The sequence below is a fragment of the Heteronotia binoei genome, chromosome 18 (genome assembly GCF_032191835.1).
Source record: "Heteronotia binoei isolate CCM8104 ecotype False Entrance Well chromosome 18, APGP_CSIRO_Hbin_v1, whole genome shotgun sequence".
Taxonomy (NCBI): Eukaryota; Metazoa; Chordata; class Lepidosauria; order Squamata; family Gekkonidae; genus Heteronotia; species Heteronotia binoei.
In genome coordinates, this window is record NC_083240.1 from 4,350,520 (window position 1) to 4,377,260 (window position 26,741).

The 26,741-nt window shown below is 49.4% G+C and overlaps 1 protein-coding gene across 2 annotated transcripts in view; it reads left to right on the top strand.

The window, feature by feature from the left end:
- Positions 1 to 26,568, top strand: part of EXOSC10 (exosome component 10) — a 44,791-nt gene extending 18,223 nt beyond the window's left edge. For both annotated transcript variants that reach the window (XM_060259138.1, XM_060259140.1), the window contains exons 12-25: positions 1,139 to 1,287; positions 2,376 to 2,426; positions 4,862 to 4,973; positions 5,345 to 5,395; positions 13,805 to 13,883; positions 14,841 to 14,962; positions 16,657 to 16,749; positions 17,850 to 17,924; positions 19,031 to 19,124; positions 20,948 to 21,021; positions 22,150 to 22,318; positions 23,451 to 23,512; positions 23,829 to 23,905; positions 26,348 to 26,568. In XM_060259138.1, the coding sequence (XP_060115121.1) occupies positions 1,139 to 1,287; positions 2,376 to 2,426; positions 4,862 to 4,973; positions 5,345 to 5,395; positions 13,805 to 13,883; positions 14,841 to 14,962; positions 16,657 to 16,749; positions 17,850 to 17,924; positions 19,031 to 19,124; positions 20,948 to 21,021; positions 22,150 to 22,318; positions 23,451 to 23,512; positions 23,829 to 23,905; positions 26,348 to 26,378 (1,239 nt within the window). In that variant the 3' untranslated portion in view covers positions 26,379 to 26,568. The remainder of the gene's footprint in view (positions 1 to 1,138; positions 1,288 to 2,375; positions 2,427 to 4,861; positions 4,974 to 5,344; positions 5,396 to 13,804; positions 13,884 to 14,840; positions 14,963 to 16,656; positions 16,750 to 17,849; positions 17,925 to 19,030; positions 19,125 to 20,947; positions 21,022 to 22,149; positions 22,319 to 23,450; positions 23,513 to 23,828; positions 23,906 to 26,347) is intronic.
- The last annotated feature ends 173 nt before the right edge of the window (positions 26,569 to 26,741 follow it).

Here is a 26,741-nt window from a genome sequence, read left to right on the forward strand (position 1 = left end):
TAACCACTATGGCTGCCCCAAGGCCATTCCAGCAGCTGCAAGGGGAGGAGTGGGGAATCAAACCCGGTTCTCCCAGATAAGAGTCAGCTCACTTCACCACTATGGCTGACCCAAGGCCATTCCAGCAGCTGCAAGTGGAGGAGTGGGGAATCAAACCCGGTTCTCCCTGATAAGAGTCTGCTCACTTAACCACTATGGCTGCCCCATGGCCATTCCAGCAGCTGCAAGTGGAGAAGTGGGGAATCAAACCTGGTTCTCCCAGATAAGAGTCCACACACTTAACCACTACACCAAACTGGTTCGCTCTCTTACATGCCCAGGGAAATGCTGATCACCACTTGGGAGTCAGGCAGCAATTTTTCTCCAGGCCAGTTTAGCCAGGGATCCTGGAAGTGTTTTTTGGCATCTTTTGGGCACGAAGCAGAGGTCGCTGGGGTTGTATGTGTATGGGAGAGGTATTTGCGAAGCTCCTGCATCGTGCAGGGGATTTGACTAGGTCCCTTCCGACTCTGTGATTCTATAAGCTGTGGAGTCGTGTGAGCAAAAATTCTACTTTGTTAGCTACTGGCATTAAAGCTGTGAGCTCCTGCATAAATTGGTTTGCTCTGCGGCCGTTTTTCCCGAGCTAGGACACAAATGTATGAGCTGGAAGCGAGCTCGCACCAACTCAGCTTAAAGGGAACACTGGCTCTGAATAAGATTGGCACACCTGGAGACAGGTCCCTACCTTATCTACTTTATTTACAGTCCTAGACTCAATCAAGTGATGCACCTAGAACTCTTTTGAGGCTGCTAGAGGCCCTGACCAGGCCACCTTCACACCGGAGAGCTTTCTTTGCTCCTCCAAAGCAAAGCCGGTTTGGTGTAGTGGTTAAGTGCGCAGACTCTTATCTGGGAGAACCGGGTTGATTCCCCACTCCTCCACTTGCAGCTGCTGGAATGGCCTTGGGTCAGCCATAGCTCTGGCAGAGGTTGTCCTTGAAAGGGCAGCTGCTGGGAGAGCCCTCTCCAGCCCCACCCACTTCACAGGGTGTCTGTTGTGGGGGAGGAAGGTAAAGGAGATTGTGAGCCGCTCTGAGACTCTTCGGAGTGGAGGGCGGGATATAAATCCAATATCTTCTTCTTCTTCTTTCTCCAGAAATACGTCAAGCCCATCTTCACCAACGAGTCATACCGCGAACTTTACCGGAAGCAGAAGAAGCTCCTCAACAGCCAGCAGCTGACGGCCTTCCGGCTCCTCTTTGCCTGGCGAGACAAGATGGCGCGCCAAGAAGACGAGAGCACGGGGTGAGGGGGCGTGGGCCTCAGGAAACGGGGACCCCTGGGCCTGTCTGTGGTTGGAGCCTGGGGAGCGTGAGATTTGGGGAGCAGAGGAAACTTTGCAGGGTAGAATGCCGTCAAGTGCACCCTCTGTGATGGAACCGGCCCGATTCTGCCTTCAGACCCAGTCCCGTCAACTCCCTTTTGAGTTACCAACTCCTTATCTTCTTCCCACCATGAGGGCATGCTGCCACCACCTGTTCAATTTAGGGGTTCCTGACCGAGAGGAACAGGACTCCCAATCCCCCTTCCTGCCAGTTCTGTGGCCTCAAGGTCCTCTGCCAACCCAGCATCTGGCTAACAGAGACCACAGTCCTTCTTTGGGAGACCCCTGGAGGATTGGCACCCTTGCCAACTGTATGCCTTCCTTGGACTCCCCTCTAGCAGTAGTGTGGTCTAAGGCGGTTGGGGAACTTTGGTGGTACAGAGGGACTACCTTTTCAACAAATAAAACATTTATTTAAAACATGCACCTATTTACAGGCATTTTTAAATACAGGCTGAACGGAAGTTATAAATGCAAGTAGGGATAAACGCTGCTTCTTTCCCTACTATACAACTGGCCCTGACCAGACCATCCAGAACCGACTCACCAGTCTCCGAGACTCAAATCAAAACTCCACTGACTGTCAGCTTCCCCTGACAACTTTTAACTCTCCGTTTCCCTCCAAAAACCTCTAATATCAAACCCAGTTCCCACCCAGGAACTGGTTTTCCCTCCTGCAGCCTTCGGGGAGACCAGCCTGAAAGACTTCTTGTCTCTCTAGGAGACCTCCTCAGAAGTACTGCTTCCAGACAGGAGGGGAGTGGGAAGGAGGAATAGACTAGGCCAAAGCCTTCCCTAGAGTTTTATAGATTTCCTCTAGCCAACTCCCAGACAAGCACAGGCCTAAAATGGTGTTTCTCCACACCCTCCAAAGCAGCCCTTTTCTCCAGAGGATCTGATCTCCGTCACCTGGAGATCAGTTGTAATACCAGGATATCTCCAGGCCTCACCTGGAGGAGATGACACCTGCAAGAGATGACGCTGTCGTTGTTCTTGTTTTGCGTCCCAGGTACGTGCTGCCAAACCACATGCTGCTGAAGATCTCCGAAGAGCTGCCCAAGTAAGCAGATAAAATTTGGGGTTATGCCTCTGGGTCAGCCTTTAATGAGCCAAATTGGAGGGAAGAGTTTTGGGGATTGGTTGCTCTGCTAGCTGTACTTCAGACTCCCCAAGGCCCCACTCGGTTCCACAACTACTGGAGTGACCTTGGGACAGTCCTAACTCTGTCAGAAGCTGTTCTGGAAAGAGCAGTTTCGGTCAGAACTCTCTCAGCCCCACCTACCTCACGGGGTGTCTTCTGTGGAAAGCGGAAGGGAAAGAAGATCGTAAGCCACTCTGAGACTCTTTTGGGTAGTGAAGGGTGGGGTATAAATCCAGTCTCCTCCTCTTCTTCTTGGATCAGGCCAGTGGCCCCTCCAGTTCAACACTCTGTGTCACATAACATAAGAGAAGCCATGTTGGATCAGGCCAGTGGCCCATCCAGTCCAACACTCTGAGTCACATAAGAACATAAGAGAAGCCATGTTGGATCAGGCCAGTGGCCCATCCAGTCCAACGCTCTGGGTCACATAAGAAAATAAGAGAAGCCATGTTAGATCAGGCCAATGGCCCATCCAGTCCAACACTCTGTGTCACATAAGAACATAAGAGAAGCCATGTTGGATCAGGCCAGTGGCCCCTCCAGTCCAACACTCTTTGTCACATAAGAACATAAGAGAAGCCATGTTGGATCAGGCCTGTGGCCCATCCAGTCCAACACTCTTTGTCACATAAGAACATAAGAGAAGCCATGTTGGATCAGGCCAATGGTCCATCCAGTCCAACGCTTTGGGTCACATAGGAACATAAGAGAAGCCATGTTGGATCAGGCCAGTGGCCCCTCCAGTCCAACACTCTGGGTCACATAAGAACATAAGAAAAGTCATGTTAGATCAGGCCAATGGTCCATCCAGTCCAACACTCTGTGTCACATAAGAAAAGCCATGTTGGATCAGGCCTGTGGCCCATCCAGTCCAACACTCTTTGTCACATAAGAACATAAGAGAAGCCATGTTGGATCAGGCCTGTGGCCCATCCAGTCCAACACTCTTTGTCACATAAGAACAGAAGAGAAGCCATGTTGGATCAGGCCAGTGGCCCATCCAGTCCAACACTCTTTGTCACATAAGAACATAAGAGAAGCCATGTTGGATCAGGCCAGTGCCCCATCCAGTCCAACACTCTGTGTCACATAAGAACATAAGAGAAGCCATGTTGGATCAGGCCAATGGCCCATCCAGTCCAACACTCTGTGTCACATAAGAACATAAGAGAAGCCATGTTGGATCAGGCCAGTGCCCCATCCAGTCCAACACTCTGTGTCACATAAGAACATAAGAGAAGCCATGTTGGATCAGGCCAATGGCCCATCCAGTCCAACACTCTGTGTCACATAAGAACATAAGAGAAGCCATGTTGGATCAGGCCAATGGCCCCTCCAGTCCAACACTCTGGGTCACATAAGAACATAAGAAAAGCCATGTTAGATCAGGCCAATGGTCCATCCAGTCCAACACTCTGTGTCACATAAGAACATAAGAGAAGCCATGTTGGATCAGGCCTGTGGCCCATCCAGTCCAACACTCTTTGTCACATAAGAACATAAGAGAAGCCATGTTGGATCAGGCCAATGGTCCATCCAGTCCAACGCTTTGGGTCACATAGGAACATAAGAGAAGCCATGTTGGATCAGGCCAGTGGCCCCTCCAGTCCAACACTCTGGGTCACATAAGAACATAAGAAAAGCCATGTGAGATCAGGCCAATGGTCCATCCAGTCCAACACTCTGTGTCACATAAGAACATAAGAGAAGCCATGTTGGATCAGGCCTGTGGCCCATCCAGTCCAACACTCTTTGTCACATAAGAACAGAAGAGAAGCCATGTTGGATCAGGCCTGTGGCCCATCCAGTCCAACACTCTGTGTCACACAGTGGCCATTATATATGTGTGTGTGTGCGTATATATATAGACACATATACACACACACACACACACACACACACATATATATATATACACTGTGGCTAATAGCCACTGATGGACCTCTGCTCCATATTTTTATCCAATCCCCTCTTAAAGTTGACTATGCTTGTGGCCGCCACCACCTCCTGTGGCAGTGAATTCCACATGTTAATCACCCTTTGGGTGAAGAAGGACTTCCTTTTATCCATTTTAATGTGACTTCTCAGCAATTTCATCGAATGCCCACGGGTTCTTATATTGTGAGAGAGGGAGAAAAGGACTTCTTTCTCTACTTTCTCCATCCCACGCAAACGACTGCCAAACGATCGTCTCAAAACCAAGCACCTCTCTTCTTGCTTCAGAGCCTTCTGGACTGATGCCACCATGAGATGCTGTCATCCATTCCTAAGGCTCTCACGCGGAGCCTTTGCCCCAAGTATTTCGTGTGCTGAGTCTTTGCCCCATGCAGTCTGCCTCTTGCTCTCTTCTGCAGGGAGCCCCAGGGCATCATCGCCTGCTGCAACCCGGTCCCGCCACTCGTCCGCCAGCAGATCAACGAAATGCACCTCTTGATCCAGCAGGCCCGAGAGATGCCCCTGCTGAAGGTAGCGTTGATTCCATTTGCTTCATCTACGCTCCACCTTTCTCCCCGGTGGCGACCCATGGCGTGCTTTCCTCCATTTTATCCTCACAACGACCCTGCAAGGGAGCTTAGGCCGAGACTGAGTGATTGACCCCAAGTCACCCAGCGAGTTTCCATGGCAGAGTGGGGATTTGAACCCAGGCCTCCCAGATCCTCGTCTGATACTCTGACCATTACAGTTTGGTGAGAGACGACAGCTCAGCCCATGACTAGCGAAAGGGAGATTTGGACATAATAGGCTGCAACCAGAATTTGGGGGAGGGAGGGGTGACATGCAAAAAGTGAGATTTGGAGGCAATCCTCGTGACTTTGCATCTTTTCTCCTGTTTTTAGTCTGAAGTTACGGTTGGAGTGAAAAAGAAAGGACCTCTTCCCAACCCGGAGGTATGCCGTTTCTGATATCAGTGTTGAAGGGAGGGGTGGTGGCTTCAGCGATCTTGATGATGATATTGATGATATTGGATTTATATCCCGCCCTTCACTCCGAAGAGTCTCAGAGCGGCTCACAATCTCCTTTCCCTTCCTCCCCCACAACAGACACCCTGTGAGGTGGGTGGGGCTGGAGAGGGCTCTCACAGCAGCTGCCCTTTCAAGGACAACCTCTGCCAGAGCTATGGCTGACCCAAGACCATTCCAGCAGGTGCAAGTGGAGGAGTGGGGAATCAAATCCGGTTCTCTCCCCAGCATCACCACTTAAACAGATCAGGTGTGAAAATCCTCTAGGTCAGGGATGTCACACTCATTTTTATGAGGGCCGGATCTGACATAAATGCGACCTTGCTGGGCCGGGCCATGTGTGTTATAAAATGTAATGCCAGCAATCGGAGATAAAAACTTTATAAATGACACAGCTGTTTCCTTTTTCTCTTTAAAAGAAGCTGTTTTCTTTGTATCTCTCTCGTGGGAGCGAGGGAACCGGGCAAAGAAAGCTCTGGCTCTTTCCCTCCCTCCTCGGGATGAGGATGGGGAGAAGCCTCAGCCAACAGAAGGGAGAGAGGCTTGGCTCAGTAGCTCTGCTTGTGCAATTGAGAGAGCCTGACAAAGCAAGCTCTCCCTCCCCCCCCTTCCTCCCCAAGGGAGGAGCCTCAGCCAGTGGAAAAAATGCTCTGTAGCTCCTGTGCGATTGAGCAAGCCTGGCAAAGCAAGCTGTGATGCAGAAGGAAGCAAGAGAGAGAGGGAGAAGGAAGCAGACTTGCTAGAGGGCCTGATAGAAGCCCTTTGGGGGCTTGATTCAGCCCCCAGGCCACATGTTTGACACCCCTGCTCTAGACCTGTGACCCTGGAGAGCTGCTGCTGGTCAGAGTAGCCAAGGCTGACCTTGATAAACCCGTTTAAGGCAGCCTCCTGCATTCCTGTGCTTCATTCCTTATTTACTCTTGACGCAAAACTCTGCATTATCTGTAGTGTTGCCTAAATTGCTCCCTTTCACGTCTGCAAAGTCAGCAGCCATGAGACTCTTTATTTACAAAATTTATATTCTCCCCCCACCGCCCTGTTTTGCTTTCCCTGGTACGTGTCATTCTGAGGTTTGGGGCGGAGTGGGAGATCTCAGACCTTCTTCCAAAGAAAGCATGCTGTTTTCAATGGGATGCTCTAATCCAGGGGTGGGGAACCTCTATCCTGAGGGCCGTATATAGCCCTTGAGCTCACTTGGTGTGGCCCTCGGGGATTGCTGGGCTGAACCGAACCATGTGGCAGCCTCTCTGGGACCTGGCTGGCCAGCGAGGATCGTGGGGCCCACCACACAGTGCAGCAGCCTCCCCAGGGCCAGGCAGGGATCGCAGGGCCCAGATGTACTGTGCGGCAGCCTCCCTGGGGCCTGGCTGGCTGGCCGGCCGGCCAGAATTGCTGCAGGGCCTGGAAAAGTTACTGTCACAGTTCAGTTTGCACTTGATTATCCCAGAGGGTGTGGCCTAATATGCTAATGAGTGTGTGACCTAATATGTTAATATTAGGGGATGTGGTCTAATATGCTACTGAGTTCTTGCTGGGCTTTTTCACTCCATTTTCTATGCATTTGCCAAGGGTGGCGGGCCGGGGATGTGTGTGTGTGTGCCAGATTATTTATTTGCATTAATTTTGCTGGCCTGAATCATTCTCCCTTGGCGGAGCAGTTTTTAAGTTGATAATTTTTATGGCCCGCGAATGATGTTATAAATATCAATATGGCCCTTGGCAGAAAAAAGGATCTTCTTCGTGGTCTCTGTGCAGTCCCACACATGGGTTTTCCTATCAGGACGAACCCTACCTCGGAGATTTTAAATAGCTAGCCTAGGCGTTATTTTTGGCGCGCACTCCCTCCCGCTCTGGGGAGCAGGCATCCACTGCGCATGCCTGTAGCGCGAGGGAGGCGCCCAACCCACTCAGTTTCTTTCCAACCGCCGCCCGGGATAGTCCTACCTCGTTGCGCTCCTCACTTACCTCAGATATCTAGCCTTCGTTTTCCTCAAGTTTCCTCTTCTTTCATCCTTCGCTATTTCTTCATATTCTTATCTTCAAAAAAAAAAAAAAAAAAAAAAAAAAAGATTTAGATAAATATCTTCCCCGCTTTTTCCTCAGACCTCCCTTCCCCCACCCCCACCCCCCACCCCGGGCGTATGGAAGGAAGGGACAGTAAAATAACTTTCAAAAGGTGCTCGCGCTGTAGGGCGAAAATCCCTACATCGGACGGGCATTCGCTTTGCTTGTTCTGTTTGGGAGAATCCCATAAAGTGGACGCCTGTGCGCACTGCCTTCAATTTTGCAAACAGGCGCGAAAAAACAGAGCCGCTAGACTCAGAAGCCACTTAATGGAGTCTGTGCTCCAGCCTGATATGTCGCAATCTTCGTCAGCAAGTAAGTCGCCTCCCCTACTGACTCCCCAAGGGGACGGCGCAAGGTCGGCAGCTTCAGTGGCCATTGCTCCCAGCAAGCATAAGTCCGGCGATGCCGCGAAAGCCGGCGACGGCGCGAGAACGTCAGAACAAACGGCCGCGGCGACTAAACCAAAGGGCGGGAAGCACACTAAGAAACATAAGCATTCCGACCCGAAGGGCCAGAAGGATTCGAGAAAACCGTCCGATCCGAAGGCTCCGCGGAAACCGACAGACCCGAAGGACCCGAAGATTCCGAAGGACTCGAGAAAATCCTCCGAACAACAGAATGAGCCTGAGACGCAATGCGAGCCTTCCACTCCCGGATCCGACACCCAGGAAGTGACCACCCCGGCTACGGAGTCGCCGCACCAGCAGACGGAAGAAGTTATTCCCATTCCGTCCCGATCCCCTTCCCCGCATGGATCCATGCTAGACCCTGCGCTGGAGCCGATTCGAGACCCGCAACAGTGGACTCGACACCACATCAATCCTAGATCGTTCCGCGATATGTCGAATCCCATCCAGCACAAACATGATGCTTACAGGTACTTCGATGCGCATCGGTTCCCAGCCAGGTCTCCCAGCATGGAGAGATATAGGTACCATCATGCGCGTTTCCCGGAGAGATCCCCTAGTAGAGGGAGGGACCGCCATCGCTACAACCCGAGATCTCGGTCCCCATCCATGTCCCCGAGGCGACGCCATTATGCTTCAAGGTCTCCTTCCATCGAATCCCATGCATGCTGCGGATACCATCATTCTCGGTACCGAACCGATTATCACATGAACCCATCCAAGGAAGCGACTCCTGTCCAACGGAGCAAGCAACCACCGAGACAGCCGTCTCCGACTCCTTCCACTTCGACTTCTAAACCTAGGGGTGCGATTCCAGTGGAACCCAAAAGCACGACTCCAACCAGACCGGACCTACCTGAACCCGAACCTGACTCTGATGCTGAATCCGAAGCTCAATCATCGGATTCGATACAGTCCATGTCCCCTGGGTCCCCTGCTTCAGATATCGCCAAGCCCGCGGATTTGTCACCTTCCGAAGGGGCAAAGACATACCTGGACTTGATTGCCAATATGGCCTCTGCACTTAACGTAACTCTGACTTCGGATGCACCCAAGGTGACAGACGTGGTACACGACCTGGTGCACTCAGATTTACCTGCTGGTTCCTTTCTGCCGATGCTGCCGGTACACCTAGAAGCCATCAAAGAAGCTTGGGACAACCCAGCCTCCATTCCCCCGACTTCAAAACGAATCGAATCCCTTTATAGGATCCAAGCACCGGATTCGAAATTTTTATTTAGCCATCCAGCACCGAATTCTCTGATAGTGCATTCATCTTCTAAAACCAAACAGACCCGCCACCCGGTACCCCCTGAGAAGGAAGGCAGGAAGTTAGATACTCTTGGAAGGAAAATGTATTCAATCTCGACGGCAACTGCCAAGATCAACAATTACCTAGCATACTTCGCCGCGTATTCCCACAATATCTCCTCCCAACTGAATACGCTAGTCTCTGCCCTGCCTGAGCCCTCCCAGAAACAAGCCTGCAAGCTACTTCAGGAGCTCAACAGGATTTCAAAGCAACAGATAAACACCATCCGTCACTCTGTGGGGTGCACTTCCAAGGCGATGGCCGCCTCCATTGCCCTAAGGCGACATGCTTGGCTTCGATCCTCTTCGTTGCAGCCTGATCTAAAATTCAAGATAGAAGACCTTCCCTTCGATGGCCAAGGTCTCTTTAATGCCACAACGGACGATATACTGTCCACCGTGGATGACAGCCGCAAACGAGCGAAAAGATTGGGGGTAGCCCAACAGCAACAACAACAACAGAGCTATAAGCCCAGATCATGGAAACCAACCCCCTTCAAACGTTCCAGATCCCCTCGACAATCTGAATACTGGAAACGTAAAGCTCCTCCTCCAAAGCAATCCTTTAACCAGAGACAGCAGAGACCACAACCACCTAAAAAGGCTGCATCTTCATCGAAGCAGTCTCTTTGACTTTCTACCTCTACCACTTCAGCACGTCTCCAGGCTTCTTCCATTTCTCGACAATTGGCAACAAATAACCACAGACAAATGGGTTCTGAACATTATTTTGAGGGGCTACTCCATAGAGTTCCAAGCACCACCAAAAAGACATCATTTTGTTTCCACTCCCCCATCACCTTCCCTTCAGGAAGAAATAGACACCTTAACAGCCAAAGCGGCTATAGAGCCTGTCCCAGTCCAGTATCATCGGACAGGTTTTTATTCCAGGTACTTTCTAGTCCCGAAAAGGGATGGGGGACAGCGCCCGATTCTGGATCTAAGAGCCCTAAACAAATTCATCCGCCACAGAAAATTCAGAATGATCACCTTACAATCGATTCTGCCATTAATCCCCAGAAACTCCTGGATGGCACTGGTAGATTTACAGGACGCATACTTCCACCTGACAATACACCAATGCCACAGGAAGTTTCTGCGTTTCGCCGTTGGCAACAACCACTACCAGTTCCGAGCTCTGCCCTTCGGACTTTCCACGGCACCACGGACATTCACAAAATGTATGGCGGTTATTGCAGCGTACCTCAGGCAACGCGGCGTTGCAACCTACCCATACATAGACGATTGGCTCCTTGTGGGAGCTTCAAGGACACAGTTGATGAAGGACATTTCCATCACACTTGCGCTCCTAGCAAACCTGGGCCTCCAGGTCAATCATCAAAAGTCACACCTTACCCCAACTCAAGACATTCAGTTTATTGGGGCTCGTTTGTGCACCACGGACCACAAGGCGTATCTTCCTGTGGACAGGATATCCTCCATTCAGACGCTGGCCACACAAATAATGCAACAACCCAAACAAGCGGCCTTCAACATTCAGCGCATGTTAGGACTTATGGCAGCCACAACGGCAGTTCTGACACACGCAAGACTACGCATGCGAACCCTACAAATCTGGTTCGTCCGCGCGTTTCGACCCCAACACCAATCTCAAGGAACGGTCCTCACTGTTCCGAGCCACATCCTCCCTTCGCTCGAATGGTGGACAGTTCGAGCTCACCTGCTTGCGGGAATGCCCTTTTTACGGCCAAGTCCATCAGCAGTGGTTACAACAGACGCCTCGAGATGGGGCTGGGGAGCTCATCTCGACGTACTCACGGTCCAGGGGCAATGGACACCGTACGAACAGTCGCTCCACATCAATTGCTTAGAGCTTCTAGCTGTTCACAGAGCGTTAAAATCGTTCCTTCCATCTCTTCAAGGCCTACACGTACAGATCGCCTCAGACAATGTGGCGACGGTTTTTTATATAAACAGGCAAGGAGGGACAGCATCCACCCGCCTTTGCAAAAGAGCAATGCACCTGTGGCATTGGAGTATTGCCCATCAGATTCACCTCACTGCGGTACATCTTCCTGGCATACAGAATGTTCAAGCGGACAGACTGAGCAGATATTCCATCAACGACCACGAGTGGTCACTCCACCGGTCATACCTTCTGCCAGTATTCCGGAAATTCGGAACTCCGTCAATAGATGCGTTTGCTGCACCAGACAATGCACAGTGTGCGATCTTTTTTATGAGAGGTCCGCCCTCACAACAGTCTGCAGGGGATGCCTTCATACAGACGTGGACCGGTCCACTACACTTCCTCTTCCCTCCCTTTCCGTTAATAACACGGTGCATACAGAAAATTCAACTGGACAACACAGATTGCATTCTCGTGACGCCATGGTGGCCACGTCAGCCATGGTTCACAACCCTTCTCCTCCTGTCAGAAAGCACTTACCATCACTTCCCTCTGGCACACAACCTCCTGTCCCAACAGAACGGCAGGGTTCTGCACCACGACCCGAACAGACTTCGCCTGACGGCCTGGAGGATATGTTCTCAGACTTTCCTGAAGGAGTAAGACACGTTCTCCTTAATGCAAGGAAACCGTCAACAAGGAAGTCATATTCCATGAAATGGAAAAGGTTTTCCATCTACGCTACCAAGCATAATTTCAGACCCTCCTCGGCTTCCATGCCTCAAATCTTAGCATATACACTGCATTTGTCAGAAAAGGGCCTTACGTACTCCTCTCTGAAGGTGCACCTGGCAGCAATCTCAGCTTTTCACCCGCATGTACAGGGTCGAACTGTCTTCTCACACCCTGCTGCGAAATCCTTCTTAAAGGGAATCTTACATTTGCACCCACCACTACGGCAAATGTATCCTAGCTGGAGTTTGTCACTAGTGCTTAGCCAACTAGTAAAACCACCTTTTGAACCTATGGCTACGATACCACTTCACCTCCTCTCATGGAAAACGGCTCTTTTAGTTGCACTCACCTCTGCTAAAAGAGCAAGTGATCTCTGCGCGTTCAGAGCGGACTCGCCTTACACCATGTTTCACCATGATAAGGTGGTGTTACGGCCAGATCCCGCTTTCTTACCGAAGGTGGTCTCCGCATTCCATCTGCATAGAACCACTACCTTACCTGCCTTTTTCCAACGGCCTACGGATAAGGGCCAAGAAGCTCTACACTGTCTAGACGTGAGAAGAGCACTCGCCTACTATATAGATCGAACTGCATCGTTCCGCACAGACTCCAGACTTTTCGTGGCCTACGGCCGCCGTCATAAGGGAAAAAAGATATCTACGCAGAGACTATCAAAGTGGTTGGTTGCTGCTATAGAGCTGTGCTACAAGCTCGCGAAGCAACCAGTTCCATCTGCCATAAGAGCTCATTCTACAAGAGCTTTGTCAACGTCATCTGCCCTTGCCAGGGGTGTATCCATGGAGGACATTTGCGCTGCTGCCGCTTGGTCTTCCTCCTCGACCTTCGCCACGCACTACGCTTTGGACGTTCGTGCTAGGCGGGATGCATCCTTTGGACAGGCAGTTCTTCGCTCCATCTTTGACTAAGAAGCTGGTCCGGGCTTGGTGAGTAGTTACTTACCTTATAGCCTATAATGTGCTGCCTATGTTGCACTAACCTTTGCACTATTTTTTCCTCCAACTCTAGTGCCAGCACCCACCGCCTTGCAGATCAGCTTATCAGTCACCCATGTGTGGGACTGCACAGAGACCACGAAGAAGATAAACAGGTTACTCACCTGTAATTGATGATCTTCGAGTGGTCATCTGTGCAGTCACACACGCCCGCCCAGCCGTCCCCGCTGCTGGCTACTTGTCTTATATATCCGCGCTCCTATTATGTCAGCGGCGGGGAAAGAAACTGAGTGGGTTGGGCGCCTCCCTCGCGCTACAGGCATGCGCAGTGGATGCCTGCTCCCCAGAGCGGGAGGGAGTGCGCGCCAAAAATAACGCCTAGGCTAGCTATTTAAAATCTCCGAGGTAGGGTTCGTCCTGATAGGAAAACCCATGTGTGTGACTGCACAGATGACCACTCGAAGATCATCAATTACAGGTGAGTAACCTGTTTTTCCCCGCCCCTGCTCTGATCAATCCTTTTTGAAGACCAAAAATGGTATCTGTACATGTGGCGACAATCAGGATTGTGTGTTTCCCCCCACCCCCTTTTAAATTTTAGTCCTTCCAGGATAAATTGAAACTGCAAAGCAGGTTAGGGAATGTGTTTTGATTGTCCCATTGAAACACAGCAGGTGTAATCCTCCAATTCCCAATTCCTAGAAATAGCCAGATGTTCTCTTCCACTTTCTTTGGAGAAGAGCAGCCAGTCTCAGTTTTGGTGGGACAGAGAGATCTCCAGGGGAAGGGGCAAGGAGGGCCCTACTTAGATGACATTCACCAGAACCCGCAGTTTTGTAAGGGCGCAGGGCTAAAACATCTTGATACGGCCACCCGTGGGCTTTCCCCACTTTTAACAGTTTTTTGAACTGTGCCTTTGGCGACTGGAAGCTTTTGTTCATGCAAACACAACCCGCCAGGCGCAGTTTGAAGCCTCCTCTTTTTCCTTCGGCAGAAACTGGAGAACCGCTTGTTCGGGCCACACGACAGCTCTCACATTCCTCAAGATGAGAAGTGGAACCACTCGGAACCTGGTAATTCCGGAAGGGCCCAGAGAGCAACCAGTTTAAAAATGGGGGCTGGTTTGATTGAGGTTTGGGGTGCAAAAATCCCAGTGCTCTATTGCTGCCTATGTTTAGGAAACGGGCCCAGCGATTGGGGTGAGAAAGACCATGGGGCAGAAATTTATTAATATTGGATTAAAAAGTTTCCTAAAAGTCTAAGAGGACAAAACCATAAAATGGGCTTCAAGGAAGATCTAAAATCTCATAAAGAGGGCAGTGGGATGAAAGGCTTTGGTCCTGTCCCGAAAGACTTCCAGGGACTTGTTAAGAGTAGCCCTTTGTGATTTTATTCCCAGTTCAGAAGTTATTTTTGTTTGTGCTGCTAGGGATTGTTCTTTTATCTTTTTCGTAACCTTGCGCTTTGTTGGATTTTGTTATTTGACTGACCTGCTGTCTGCTGCCCTGAAGTGATACTTCTGTCTTTTTCCTTTTTTTTTGGTGATCCCTCTGAGTTGTCCTGCTGGTTTTAGCTTTTGTTGTACATTTTTTTATTATTGCTTTTCACTTGCCAACTTCAAGAGAGGATTGGATAAACATCTGGAACAGAGGTCCATCATTGGCTATTAGCCACAGCGTGTTGTTGGAACTCTCTGTCTGGGGCAGTGAGGCTCTGTATTCTTGGTGCTTGGGAGAGCTTCTAGTGTCCTGGCCCCACTGGTGGACCTCCTGATGGCACCTGGGTTTTTTGACCACTGTGTGACACAGAGTGTTGGACTGGATGGGCCATTGGCCTGATCCAACAGGGCTTCTTTCATGTTCTTATGTTCTTTTGTCCTCTCCAGCAGAAAAGCATGATAATACACTTCCCAAAGAAAGAGCGAGCGTCTGCTGAGCATCTCTCTACTTTGCTTGCGTCCCCCTTGCTTCCACCTGGGGCCCCTCTTGATCTGTTTTCTGTCTCTTTCTCTCCGTTGTCTCCTTGTGCAGAGCCTGGTCTGGCCCTCGAACACAGCAGTCTCTTTGCCAAAACTAAAGAGGAAGCGGACAGGACGGGGGAGTTGCCAACCTTGCCGTACCTCCTTTGGAGAGCCAGCATCAGTATTTTCAATGTAAGTTCAAGAGCTGCAAAGGGACTGGCAGCTGGGGATTGGAAAGTGAGGAGGCAGGAGACCTTGGGCCCATCGCAATCTCACAGCCTAACCTACCTCACAAGGTTGTCGTCCTGAGGACCGACTGGAGGAGTGAGGGATGAAGCAAAAAGCCACTTTGAGTCTCCAATCAGGGAGAAAAGCAGGATATAAATTTAGAAATAAACTGTAAAGTCATCGCTGGATACACCATAAAACAAATGTGCTGGAATCCTGAGCCCCCCAAATGTGCTGGAATCCAGAGCCCATCATCCAGAAAGTCGTCTTCTTTTTTTCCCCTCCAATTTAAATGTTATTGAATTTTTTAAACTTAACTGACATGACAAGCATAGGGAGTTTCATTCCCAGCATTACAAGCAATTAGTGTGTGAGATCAACATATGTATCCAGAAACCAGCATTCAAACAAAGTTACAAAGGAAGTTACATATTAGTATATTGATGACTCCATCTTTATCAAATTTACATTTTAGGTTTCCTGAATAGTTAATGAAAAGCTGTTTTAAATGGGATGGTCAGAAGTCAGGATTTGAATAGTAGAGCGGACGGGGGTGAATATCCCTTTAAGTCCTGGATTTCTGCTTTTAGATCACTGGCCAGATATCTCAATGCTAAAATCCAAGAGAGATTTTATTTCCCAGCCACTAGTAGCTGCCAGACACACCATTGCCTCCTGCTGGAAAGATTCAGCTAAACTTACACTCGAAACATGGTACGATAGAATTTAGGAAACTTTCATTATGTCCCAATTTGCTCAAAATGTACTCTTTTTAGGAGACTCTTTATTATCGACAACTAACTATATGCAATACTATTGGGACCCAGTTATTGTTTATCTTAAATCCAACAATGTTCTACCAAATCGATTAGATTATAATATATGGTTGTTTACATAAATGCATTTATTCTGTCCCTTATCAGTGTTTTAAACATTGATATTAGTCCAGAAGGTCCAGAGAGCCAGTTTGGTGTAGTTGTTAAGTGTGCGGGCTCTTATCTGGGAGAACCGGGTTTGATTCCCCACTCCTCCACTTGCAGCTGCTGGAATGGCCTTAGGGCAGCCATAGTGGTGAAGTGTGCAGACTCTTATCTGGGAGAACTGGGTTTGATTCCCCACTCCTCCACTTGCACCTGCTGGAATGGCCTTGGGTCAGCCATAGCTCTGGCAGAGGTTGTCCTTGAAAGGGCAGCTGCTGTGAGAGCCCTCTCGGCCCCACCCACCTCACAGGGTGTCTATTGTGGGGGGAGAAGACATAGGAGATTGTAAGCCGCTCTGAGTCTCTGATTAAGGGTGAAGGATGGAGTATAAATCTGCAGTTCTTCTTCTTCTTCTTCTGATAGCTGTCACATTTTTTGCACCCCACCAAGGAGCTCCAGGCAGAATAGTTTGGTTGGTTCTCTTCCAGTTTATCTTCGTAGCAACCCTGCAAGGTAGGCTGACAGGCCCAAGAACTTTTGCAGCCAAGCAGGGATTTGTATTCAGAAGTCTCTCTGGCCCACATCTGATGCTCTTATTCCCAGCGCAATGACAGAATAAGGCCTCTTTTGACTGCCGCAGTGAAATTCTGGGCAGTGAGTTGTGAAACGTTGCAAGCAGCTCAGTGCCTGCTGCCCTACGATTGCTCACAGTTGCATGCTTAACTTCCATTCCCAAAGGAGTCTGAAGCCGATGAAAAGGAGGAGAACTTAACCGTGGCCCAGCAGAAAGCCCGGCACATCATGGAGTCCTTCGAAAATCCGTTTCGAATGGTATGTGGAGCTGACTGTCTGATGAGACAAGACGCTTAAATGGATCAGAAAGCCAGTGTGGTGTAGTGGTTAAGAGCAGCAGCTCTAATCTGGACAACCAAGTTTGGTTCCCCACTCCTCCACATGCAGCCTGCTGGGTGACCTTGGGACAGTCCCAGTTCTCTCTGCTCTCTCTCCACCTCACCTGTCTCTCCTGTTGTGGAGAGAGGAAGGGAAGGCCATTGTAAATCACTTTGAGACTCCTTATGGTGGATTATATTCCTCAAGGGGTATAAAAACCTGTTCTTGAGGAATATAATCCACCATAAGGAGTCTCAAAGGGGTATAAAAACCGGTTCTTCTTCCTCCTCTCTGCAGTTTTTGAAGTAGAAATAGCAAAGGACCCCAGTTTGGTTGAGGGCCACAGGGAGGGAGGAAGATTTAATTTGTTGACCCCCTCTGTGGTTTTGCAGAGAATACTGACCACCTCTGTCGACAGCACTGAAGGCAAAAACCCCATCCCCTCCGCAGATCTGTGGTTTTGCCTTGCGGATCTGAGTGTCAGACACAACCCTCCAGATTGCAGTCAGAAAGGCCTCCCTTGAGCCTGGTCTTGGGGGGAGCTAATCCAGACCATTACGACATTTCTTTCTTTCATTCATTCTTTCTTTCTCTCTCTCTCTCTCTCTTTCTTCCTCTCTTTCTTCCTCTCTTTCTCTCTCTCTTTCTCTCTCTCTTTCTTTCTCTCTCTCTCTTGCTCTCTTTCTCTTTCTTTTTTTCTCTCTCTCTCTCTTCCTCTTTTGTTCTCTTCCTCTCTCTTTCTTTCTCTCTCTCTCTTCCTCTCTCTTTCTCTCTCTCTTTCTTTCTCTCTTTCTTGCTCTCTTTCTCTCTCTCTTCCTCTCTCTTTCTCTCTCTTTCTTGCTCTCTTTCTCTCTCTCTTTCTTGCTCTCTCTCTCCCTTCTCTCTCTTTCTTTCTTTCTTTCTTTCTTTCTTTCTTTCTTTCTTTCTTTCTTTCTTTCTTTCTTTCTTTCTTTCTTTTTCTCTCTCTGTTTCTCTCTTTCTCTCTCTCTTTCTTTCTCTCTCTATCTTTCTCTCTCTCTCTCTCTCTTTCTTTCTTTCAGTATCTGCCAGTGGAGCAGAACCCAGCTCACGTCTCGCAGTCGGCAAAGTTTGATCCCTCCTCAAAAATATATGTGGTAAGTCATGATGTGACGTTACCACACAGTAATGATTTGGTGCTTGCACTGGGGTTGACCTTTACAAGAGGAGCCCCATGGTGCAGAGTGGTAAAGCTGCAGTACTGCAGTCCAAGCTCTGCTCATGACCTGAGTTCAATCCCAGGGGAAGCTGGGTTCAGGTAGCCATCTCAAGGTTCACTCAGCTTTCCTTCCTTCCTTCCAAGGTCAGTGAAATGGTTACCCAGCTTTCTGGGGGGGGGGGGAGTGTAGATGACTGGGGAAGGCAATGGCAAATACCCCATTGAAAAGTCTGCCATGAAAACGTCATGATGCGACGTCACCCCATGGGTCAGTAACGACTCAGTGCTTGCACAGGGGACTTCCTTTATCTCCAAGTCCCTCACATGTGGACCTGTCAAAATGCCCCAAAGAAGTGTGGTCACTTTTCTCCCTTTCTCACAATACAAGAACTCGTGGGCATTCAATGAAATTGCTGAGCAGTCGGGTTAAAACGGATAAAAGGAAGTCCTTCTTCACCCAAAGGGTGATTAACCCATGGAATTCACTGCCACAGGAGGTGGTGGCGGCTACAGGCATAGCCAGCTTCAAGACGGGAATTGGATACACCTATGGAGCAGAGGTCCATCAGTGGCTATTAGCCACAGTATGTATATATGTGTGTGTGTGTGTGTATATACACACACGCATTCATATATTGGCCACTGTGTGACACAGAGTGTTCGACTGGATGAGCCATTGGCCTGATCCAACATGGCTTCTCTTACGTTCTTATGTCTGGGGCAGGGATGCTCTGTATTCTTGGTGCTGGGGGGGCACAGTGGGAGGGCTTCTAGTGTCCTGGCCCCACTGATGGATCTCCTGATGGCACCTGGTTTTTTTGGCCACTGGGTGACACCGAGTGTGCGACTGGATGGGCCATTGGCCTGATCCAACCTGGCTTCTCTTATGTTCTTACTGAGGAAGTGAGCAGTGACTCCCGAAAGCTCCAGCTAAGACCCCAGAGCCCTCTCTCCTTCCTCTCTCTCTTAGCTGGCAGGGCTGGCCATCTGCAGATCAGGGACCATTTTGATGTCAGCATCATTAGTTTTTCCTTTGCCATTCAGATCAGCAATCGGTGGAAGCTGATGAGCCAAGCACAGCTACAAGCGGCAACCAAGAAGGAGCCTGCAAAGAAGTTGCAGCAGCAGCAGCAAGCAGGTGACACTGGCTCGGTTGCTCTTTGCCAAAGAAATTTTAATGTTGTGTTTTTACTGTTGTACATATATGATGGTACCTGCTTGTGGGAAGGGTGGGATATAAATTCAATAAAATAAGTTTGGTGTCGTGGTTAAGTGCGCGGACTCTTATCTGGGAGAACCGGGCTTGATTCCCCACTCCTCCCCTTGCAGCTGCTGGGATGGCCTTGGGTCAGCCATAGTGGTGAAGTGAGCGGACTCTTATCTGGGAGAACCGGGCTTGATTCCCCACTCCTCCCCTTGCACCTGCTGGAATGGCCTTGGGTCAGCCAGAGCTTTTGTAGGAGTTGTCCTTGAAAGGGCAGCTGCTGTGAGAGCCCTCTCAGCCCCACCTATCTTACTGGGTGTCTTGTGGGGAGAGAAGATATAGGAGATCGTAAGCCGCTCTGAGTCTCTGTTTCAGAGAGAAGCGCGGGGTATAAATCAGCATTATTATTCTTCAATAAACTCCTGGAGAATCTCAGTTTTTAACATACAGAGGAATTTCTACACCTCATGGGGTTTTCTTTGTAAGGTTATTTGGTTTCTCTTGGAAGCCCACCCACACTATCCTTTAAGCCTTGGAATATTTTTATTATGAAAAGCTTAAAGATGTGATGTGGTATTTTTTTTTGTGGGGGGGGGACGCTTTTATGGAGATGAGGTCTGCTAGTTAATTGATTCTATTTCTGACCTATCACTGAATCTTGCATGTTCAGGGACTGTCTACCAGGAAGTATCAGCTGCTAAAGGGAGGGCTCCTACCTTCATGCCTTGCATATGGACATTTTGGTTGCCTCTAAGCGACCCCTGTGAGCCAGAGGGTGCTGGACTGGATAAATATTTGATCTGATCCAGCAAAGCTCATCTTATGAGAGAGTGGGGGTGGGAAGGGAAAGTCTCTGTTCCCAGCCAAGAGGCCCAGTGTAGCATAGTTATGAACAATGTTCTCTCTAAGCTGCAGGGTCTTGTGAGCAAAAATTCAGCTTTGTGAGCTCCTGGCATTAAAGGTGTGAGCCACTGCATCAATTAGTGTGCTCTGGGGTCGTCCTTCCTGAGTGAAGACAAAAATGCGTAAGCCAGAGGCTGAAAAATCTGTGAACTAGCTCACGCTAACTCAGCTTAGAGGGAACACTGGTTATGAAAGTGCCCAACTTGGACTTGGGAGGGGGCAACTGGGTTCAGATCTCTGCTCGGCCCTGTAGATCGCTGGTGTATCCCAGCGTGGCAGTTCTCCCGTTGACTTTCTCCCCTTTCCCTCCACAACTTTCGCGACGCAACGGAGAGCCTTTAGCCTGGTGAAAGAGCGCAGCCATTGTGTCGTGAATGTTACAGAGGCTGCTTGGCTCCATGAAAGGGGGCATTGAAAGTGAAAAATATCAGTACTGGCTGCAAAGCCAAGAAAATTCTAATGTAAAAACTTGTGAGTTGCTTAATCGTGCATCTCTTGATAAAGATACTCACTTGAAACAAGAAGCACAACGATCGAAATAGCATTGAGAACTTATTTTAATGCACGCTTGGAAAATGTATACACACACACGCCTTATGTTGTCACTGCCAACATTAGTTGCTTGCAAGCCCAGACCTGTAACATTACTTTGTTATTGAGTATATAGATACCTTCTGTTATTTATTGGAACTAGCACTTACGTTGAAAGCTTTCCTTGTGCTGTTGTACCTTTATATAAATGTTTTGTATCCGCGTGGTGGGGGGATGTTTTCATTGAGCGAGGGAGATAATCGGTGTTTTCATTGAATTAGGGAGATTATTATTTTTTTTTTGGCCCCTTTTTTCCTCCACAGCAACACGGAAGGCCACTGAGAAGGAGTACAGAGAAAAAGCTGCCAACACGGCCTCCGTGCGCCAGCTTGTCACCGTGAGTCTTTCCCTTCGGGTGTTCAGTTAGAAAACGTTCGGGCTATGATTGCCTTTGCTTTAAAAATTTGCTAAGAGGTGTATTGCAGCTTGAAGAAGCTCTTTTCTAAGATGTCTATTACAGCTTGAATAGGCTCTCTACTGAGAGGTTTATTGCAGCTTGAAGAAGTCTCTGCTGAGAGGTCTTTTATAGCTTGAAAAAGCTTTTGCGAAACAAGGGTATTAGTACAACCTTGTCCCTTTCCTCTTTGAAAATTTGGCTGCATCCGTTGAGAGACATTCATCATTTGGAATATCACAGTTTAGGGGAGGGACGGTGGCTCAGTGGTAGAGCATCTGCTTGGGAAGCAGAAGGTCCCAGGTTCAATCCCTGGCATCTCCCAAAAAAGGGTCCAGGCAAATAGGTGTGAAAAACCTCAGCTTGAGACCCTGGAGAGCCGCTGCCAGTCTGAGAAGACAATACTGACTTTGATGGACCGAGGGTCTGATTCAGTATAAGGCAGCTTCATATGTTCATATATGTTCACACCAGGATTACATGGAAAAGCTGGACAATTTTACCATATAAAGGAAAAGAACTCTTGGTGTAAATGCTTCCTTTTGTTCAAAGGACTGAGCATTATGGTTGCGTTGATGAAAGCGATATATGTGGGTTAAATACCGTTATTTATATATGAATGGCTTTTCTTGTTATGTAATTGGATATAGAAGCTGGTTCACGTGGGGCTTTTTGCTTTTTGTTTCCTTGCTGTGAGTCTTTCGGCATCCTAGATCATTTGGGTGACAGAGGGGGCGGGATTTAGGGGGGAAGGTGACATCTGGCATGCACTCCTTGGACTTAACCTTGTTTCGGGGACTTTGCTAAATGCTGCCCACCCGATGCTGGCCTTGCCAAGGTTAGCGAATCTCTTGTAGGAAGCATTGTCAGTTTTCAGGTTCGTACTAAGCCCCGCGTGTGGCGGAAGCTCTTACATGTGCTATTGAGTTTCCATAGCAAGGGCTCTCTGCCCTCCATAGATTTGGGTCTGCAACTCTGAGACTTCGGGGGGGGGGGACTTTTGACCACCTTCTTCTGTAGTCCATGATTTCAGGGGGTTTTTTAATCCTTCCTCCTTGGGATTGTTCGTAGCAAGAACAGGCCAGCAAAAAGAGGGAGCGGCTGGCCAGCGAACCAGGCCCAGAGACACCCAAGCAAGAGAAGAAGAAGCCCAAAGCCCCCCAGAAGCCGGAGGCGCAAGACGCTCCCAAGCCCTTCACCCCCTTTGACTACAGCAAGTCCGACCTCAAAGTCTTTGCAGGTAGGAGCCAAAGCTGGATAAGTACATAAGAGAAGCCATGTTGGATCAGGCCAGTGGCCCCTCCAGTCCAACACTCTGTGTCACATAAGAACATAAGAGAAGCCCTGTTGGATCAGGCCAATGGCCCCTCCAGGCCAACACTCTGTGTCACATAAGAGGAGCCCTGCTGGATCATCAGGCCAATGGCCCATCCAGTACAACACTCTGTGTCACATAAGAACATAAGAGAAGCCATGTTGGATCAGGCCAGTGGCCCCTCCAGTCCAACACTCTGTGTCACATAAGAGCATAAGAGAAGCCCTGTTGGATCAGGCCAGTGGCCCCTCCAGTCCAACACTCTGTGTCACATAAGAACATAAGAGAAGCCCTGTTGGATCAGGCCAGTGGCCCCTCCAGTCCAACACTCTGTGTCACATAAGAACATAAGAGAAGCCCTGTTGGATCAGGCCAGTGGCCCCTCCAGTCCAACACTCTGTGTCACATAAGAACATAAGAGAAGCCATGTTGGATCAGGCCAGTGGCCCCTCCAGTCCAACACTCTGTGTCACATAAGAACATAAGAGAAGCCATGTTGGATCAGGCCAGTGGCCCCTCCAGTCCAACACCCTGTGTCACAGAAGAACATAAGAGAAGCCATGTTGGATCAGGCCAATGGCCCCTCCAGGCCAACACTCTGTCACATAAGAACATAAGAGGAGCCATGTTGGATCATCAGGCCAATGGCCCATCCAGTACAACACTCTGAGTCACATAAGAGAAGCCATGTTGGATCAGGCCAGTGGCCATCCAGTTCAACACTCTGTCGCACAAGCTACGCATAGCCCTGCCCCCCTTTTTTCCAACAAGACAAACCCAATGGCAGAGTTTTTGAGTTGTGACAGCTCAAAGGCAATATTTATTTATCCTTTTAAAATATGTGATGCCTCAAGCACCCTGTTCAGAGGCCTCTGTTACGGCTTCAGACATCCATTAAAAAAAAATGAATTCAGCTACACAAATTCAGCTTTGGAACCAGGCAAATTTCTCCAGGAATGGAGTGCCGAAGCCTTGGTGCCACCAAAGATAAGGCCCCGCACCTGTTTGCTGTGCAAATGATTAGCTGTACTGACTTTCTTTCCTGTCTGACTTTCAGGGGCCAGTAAGTCCAAGGCTTCGCCGCAGTTTGATCCCGCCAGGCAGGCCCACACAAACAAGGTACAGTGATGCTGTATTGGGGTGGGGTGAGGGGATAGAGAGACCTGGGGTAGGGGCAGGCAATTGATGGGAATGTTGTTATGCACTTTTCCCTGAATATAAGCAGAGAACTTCTGCCAGTAGACCTTTTAGACCAAGCCTGAATTCAGAGGTCACACCAAACCCAAACAAAACAGGGGTTCAGTGGTGTCATTTGTATCTTTTGCACACTCCCTACTATCTGAAAATGTGTCATATGGGTTAGTTGGGAGAACTCTATTCCTACGAAGTGGATGCTATTTCTCTCTTCCCCCCCCCCCCCCTTTCTTTTAAATAGAAATTTTCAGGAGCTGGCAAAGTTTCTCAACCAGCTGGAACAAAAAGCATGTCCTATCTGGCTGGGAAATCCAACCGGTAAGTTTCATACAGCGTTCTTATCGGGTTGCATGCAAATTCCGGAAAAGATTCCAGCCTGCTGTAGAGTTAAGAAGCCGCACCCGTCCATGCAGGCCTGCCAGTGTTGCTGTTAGCTCACCGAAGACCAGAAGAAAGAAGTGGAATCGGGGTGGGTGGGGTTTAGCAGCTGCTCACTTGTGGCCGGGGCACTCTCACCATAGGCGAGCATCACTTGGCTCATCAGGGGAGCCCTGCACAGAGCGCTTTTCCTGCTGTGGACCAGAGCAGGAATGGATGCGCAGTCTGGTGTACATCCTCAGTGCCAGTCCTTTCCCGAAGGGGGGAGCATCTTGCACACACCCCCTCTGCACGTGATTTCCTCACGCTAAACCAGGGTGTGACTTAAGAGCCACATAGAATAAACGGCAGGTGTTTGAGAGCTGCAAGATATGAATGTCAGATGTTTGAGAGCCACGAGACAGGAAGGGAGGAAGGAAGGGAGGGAGGGAGAAAGGAAGGGAGGAAGGAAAATAAATGGGGAGGAAGAGGTGGAAAGAAAACAGCTTTAACTGCATTCGGACTTGACTTGGAGAAGCGATTTAAAGAGACATGCCTTCTCCAAGCTGGCTGATGGGATGGTGGGGGCTTGGAGAGCCACACAATATGCATGAAAGAACCACACGTGGCTCCTGAGCTACAGTTTAGCCACCCCTGCACTAAGCTGAGCTGCTTGGCTGGTGGGAGGAGGGCCCAGTGCAAAGCTTTCTCCTGTTGCCCTCCTGGTGCCAGCGCTCTTTGCCAATTGCTGTTCCATGGCACATGATAGGATTGGCTTCCTGCAATGGTCTAAAGATGCCGGAAGCCCTCCGGACAAGGAACCGTGTGATCCGTTTAAAACCAGGGTGCGAAAATCACTCCTGGCCCAAGCAAGCTGCCTCTTAATCCTGTAATCCTGTCTGGATTTATTTCCTTTCACAGCTCTCCCCCCCATGTCTGGTTACTGTTCCTCCCCCGTCCCTTGCTTTTCCTCTCCCGCCTGCAAGCCATTCCATCACGCTCTTTGCCCACAGTCTCCATGTCACGTTCTCAGTGCAGGCAGGCAGGAGTCCAAAGCCAGTCCAAGGTCAAAGTTCAGGAAATCAAGCAGGAGCCAAGTCACCAATGCAGAATCACAAAACGGAATCAGAAGTCAATGTCCAAAAACCAAAAGGTCAGGGTGCCAAGGAAATCAAGCAGGGCAGGATCAGGAAGGAGCGTGGATGCAAGCCAGAGAATAGACTTGTTCCTTCCACAAGGTTACCAGGTCCTGGGGTGGGAGCTATATGGGAGTCTCAATCAGCCTGCTCCCTGGGTGGAAGTGACTCTGCTAGAACTCAGGGCTGAGAGATCTGAAGCATCGGCGTGCCACATGTCTTTGCTCTGAAAGCTCTTTTCAGAGCCTGCTTCGAACCCTTGAGATGGGAGAAGGAGAGCTTGGAGGAGATTGATCATCAACAGCTGACACTGGTGCCTGGAGAGTGATTGATGGGCCAGCTGCTGTTTGCTCAGTTGAGGAACTGGCTGGCAACTCTTCCAGGTCTGTTAATCTTTCCAGCTCCTCCTCGTCAGGGCTCACGACACTCCAGCTTGCTTGGCACTCTTCTCCCATCAGCCTGGATTTTGCTTCCCCCCACACCCTCCAACATCCCCCTCCCCAGCTTTCTAGCCTTCCGTCTGGGGTTGGAATATTCCTGTTTTGCAGGACCCCATATTCTCAGTGGGGATGCCAATCCCCAGGTGGGGGCAGGGGATCCCCTAGTTTGGAGGCCCTCCCCCCACTTCAGGGTCATCAGAAAGCAGGATCAGGGGGATGTATGCTGGGCGCTCCATTATTCCCTGTGGAGACCAATTCCCATAGGGTACAATGGAGAATTGATCCGCAGGTATCTGGGGCTCTGGGAGGGCTGTTTTTTGAGGTAGAGGCACCAAATTTGCAGCATCGCATCCAGTGGCTCTCCTCAAAACATTCTCCCAAGTTTCAAAAAGATTGGACCAGCGGGGTCCAATTCTAGGAAACCCCAAAAGAAGGTGTGCCCCATCATTATTTCCAATGGAGGAAAGGCATTTAAAAGGTGTGAGGTCCCTTTAAATGTGATGGCCGGAACTCGCTTTAGAGTTTTATTATGCTTGTCACAACCTTGCTACCGACTCCACCCCCGAAGTCTCCTGGCTCCACCCCCAAAGTCCCCAGATATTTCTTGACTTGTTCCTGGCAACCCTACTTCTCAGCTGGTCTCAGTAGTCCTGACTGGCATAAACACACAACAGTCGCAATTACCTGTCTAGGGGAAGACACCCACCCCACCACCCTTCACCCTGGAGGCAGCAAACACGTTAAGAGGGCTGGACTGCTTCAGATGACCAGAATCACCCCAAAATTAACCTTTTTTGAAAATTCCACCTCTCACTCTCGCTGTTTAGGGGCTTCAGGCACAACTGGCCGAAAAGATAACGCTGTTGAAGTAACCCAGCAGAAGGAACCAGAAAACGTACCTTTTGAACAGTTGACCACCGCAAGGCCAGGAGGTCTTTGGACACTGTTTATTATTTTTTTGTATGGAGACTTGCTTTTTTAAAAAAAAAAAAATCCACACAATTAAACCGTGCCTTCCCCCAAAAAGCGGGGAAGGGAAAAATCTGAATTGCTTTGGAGGTTTTTTTGTTCTGTTTTTAAGTTGTAAGACAATGGGTTGAGGTGAAATGCAACTGACTTTCTGGAGAATTGAAGGGGGCATGTTCACGTGGAATGACAGGTTCTATTTAAACCAGCTGGGGAGAGAAATTCCCTTTTACACAACAGCCTCACTGCACTGGT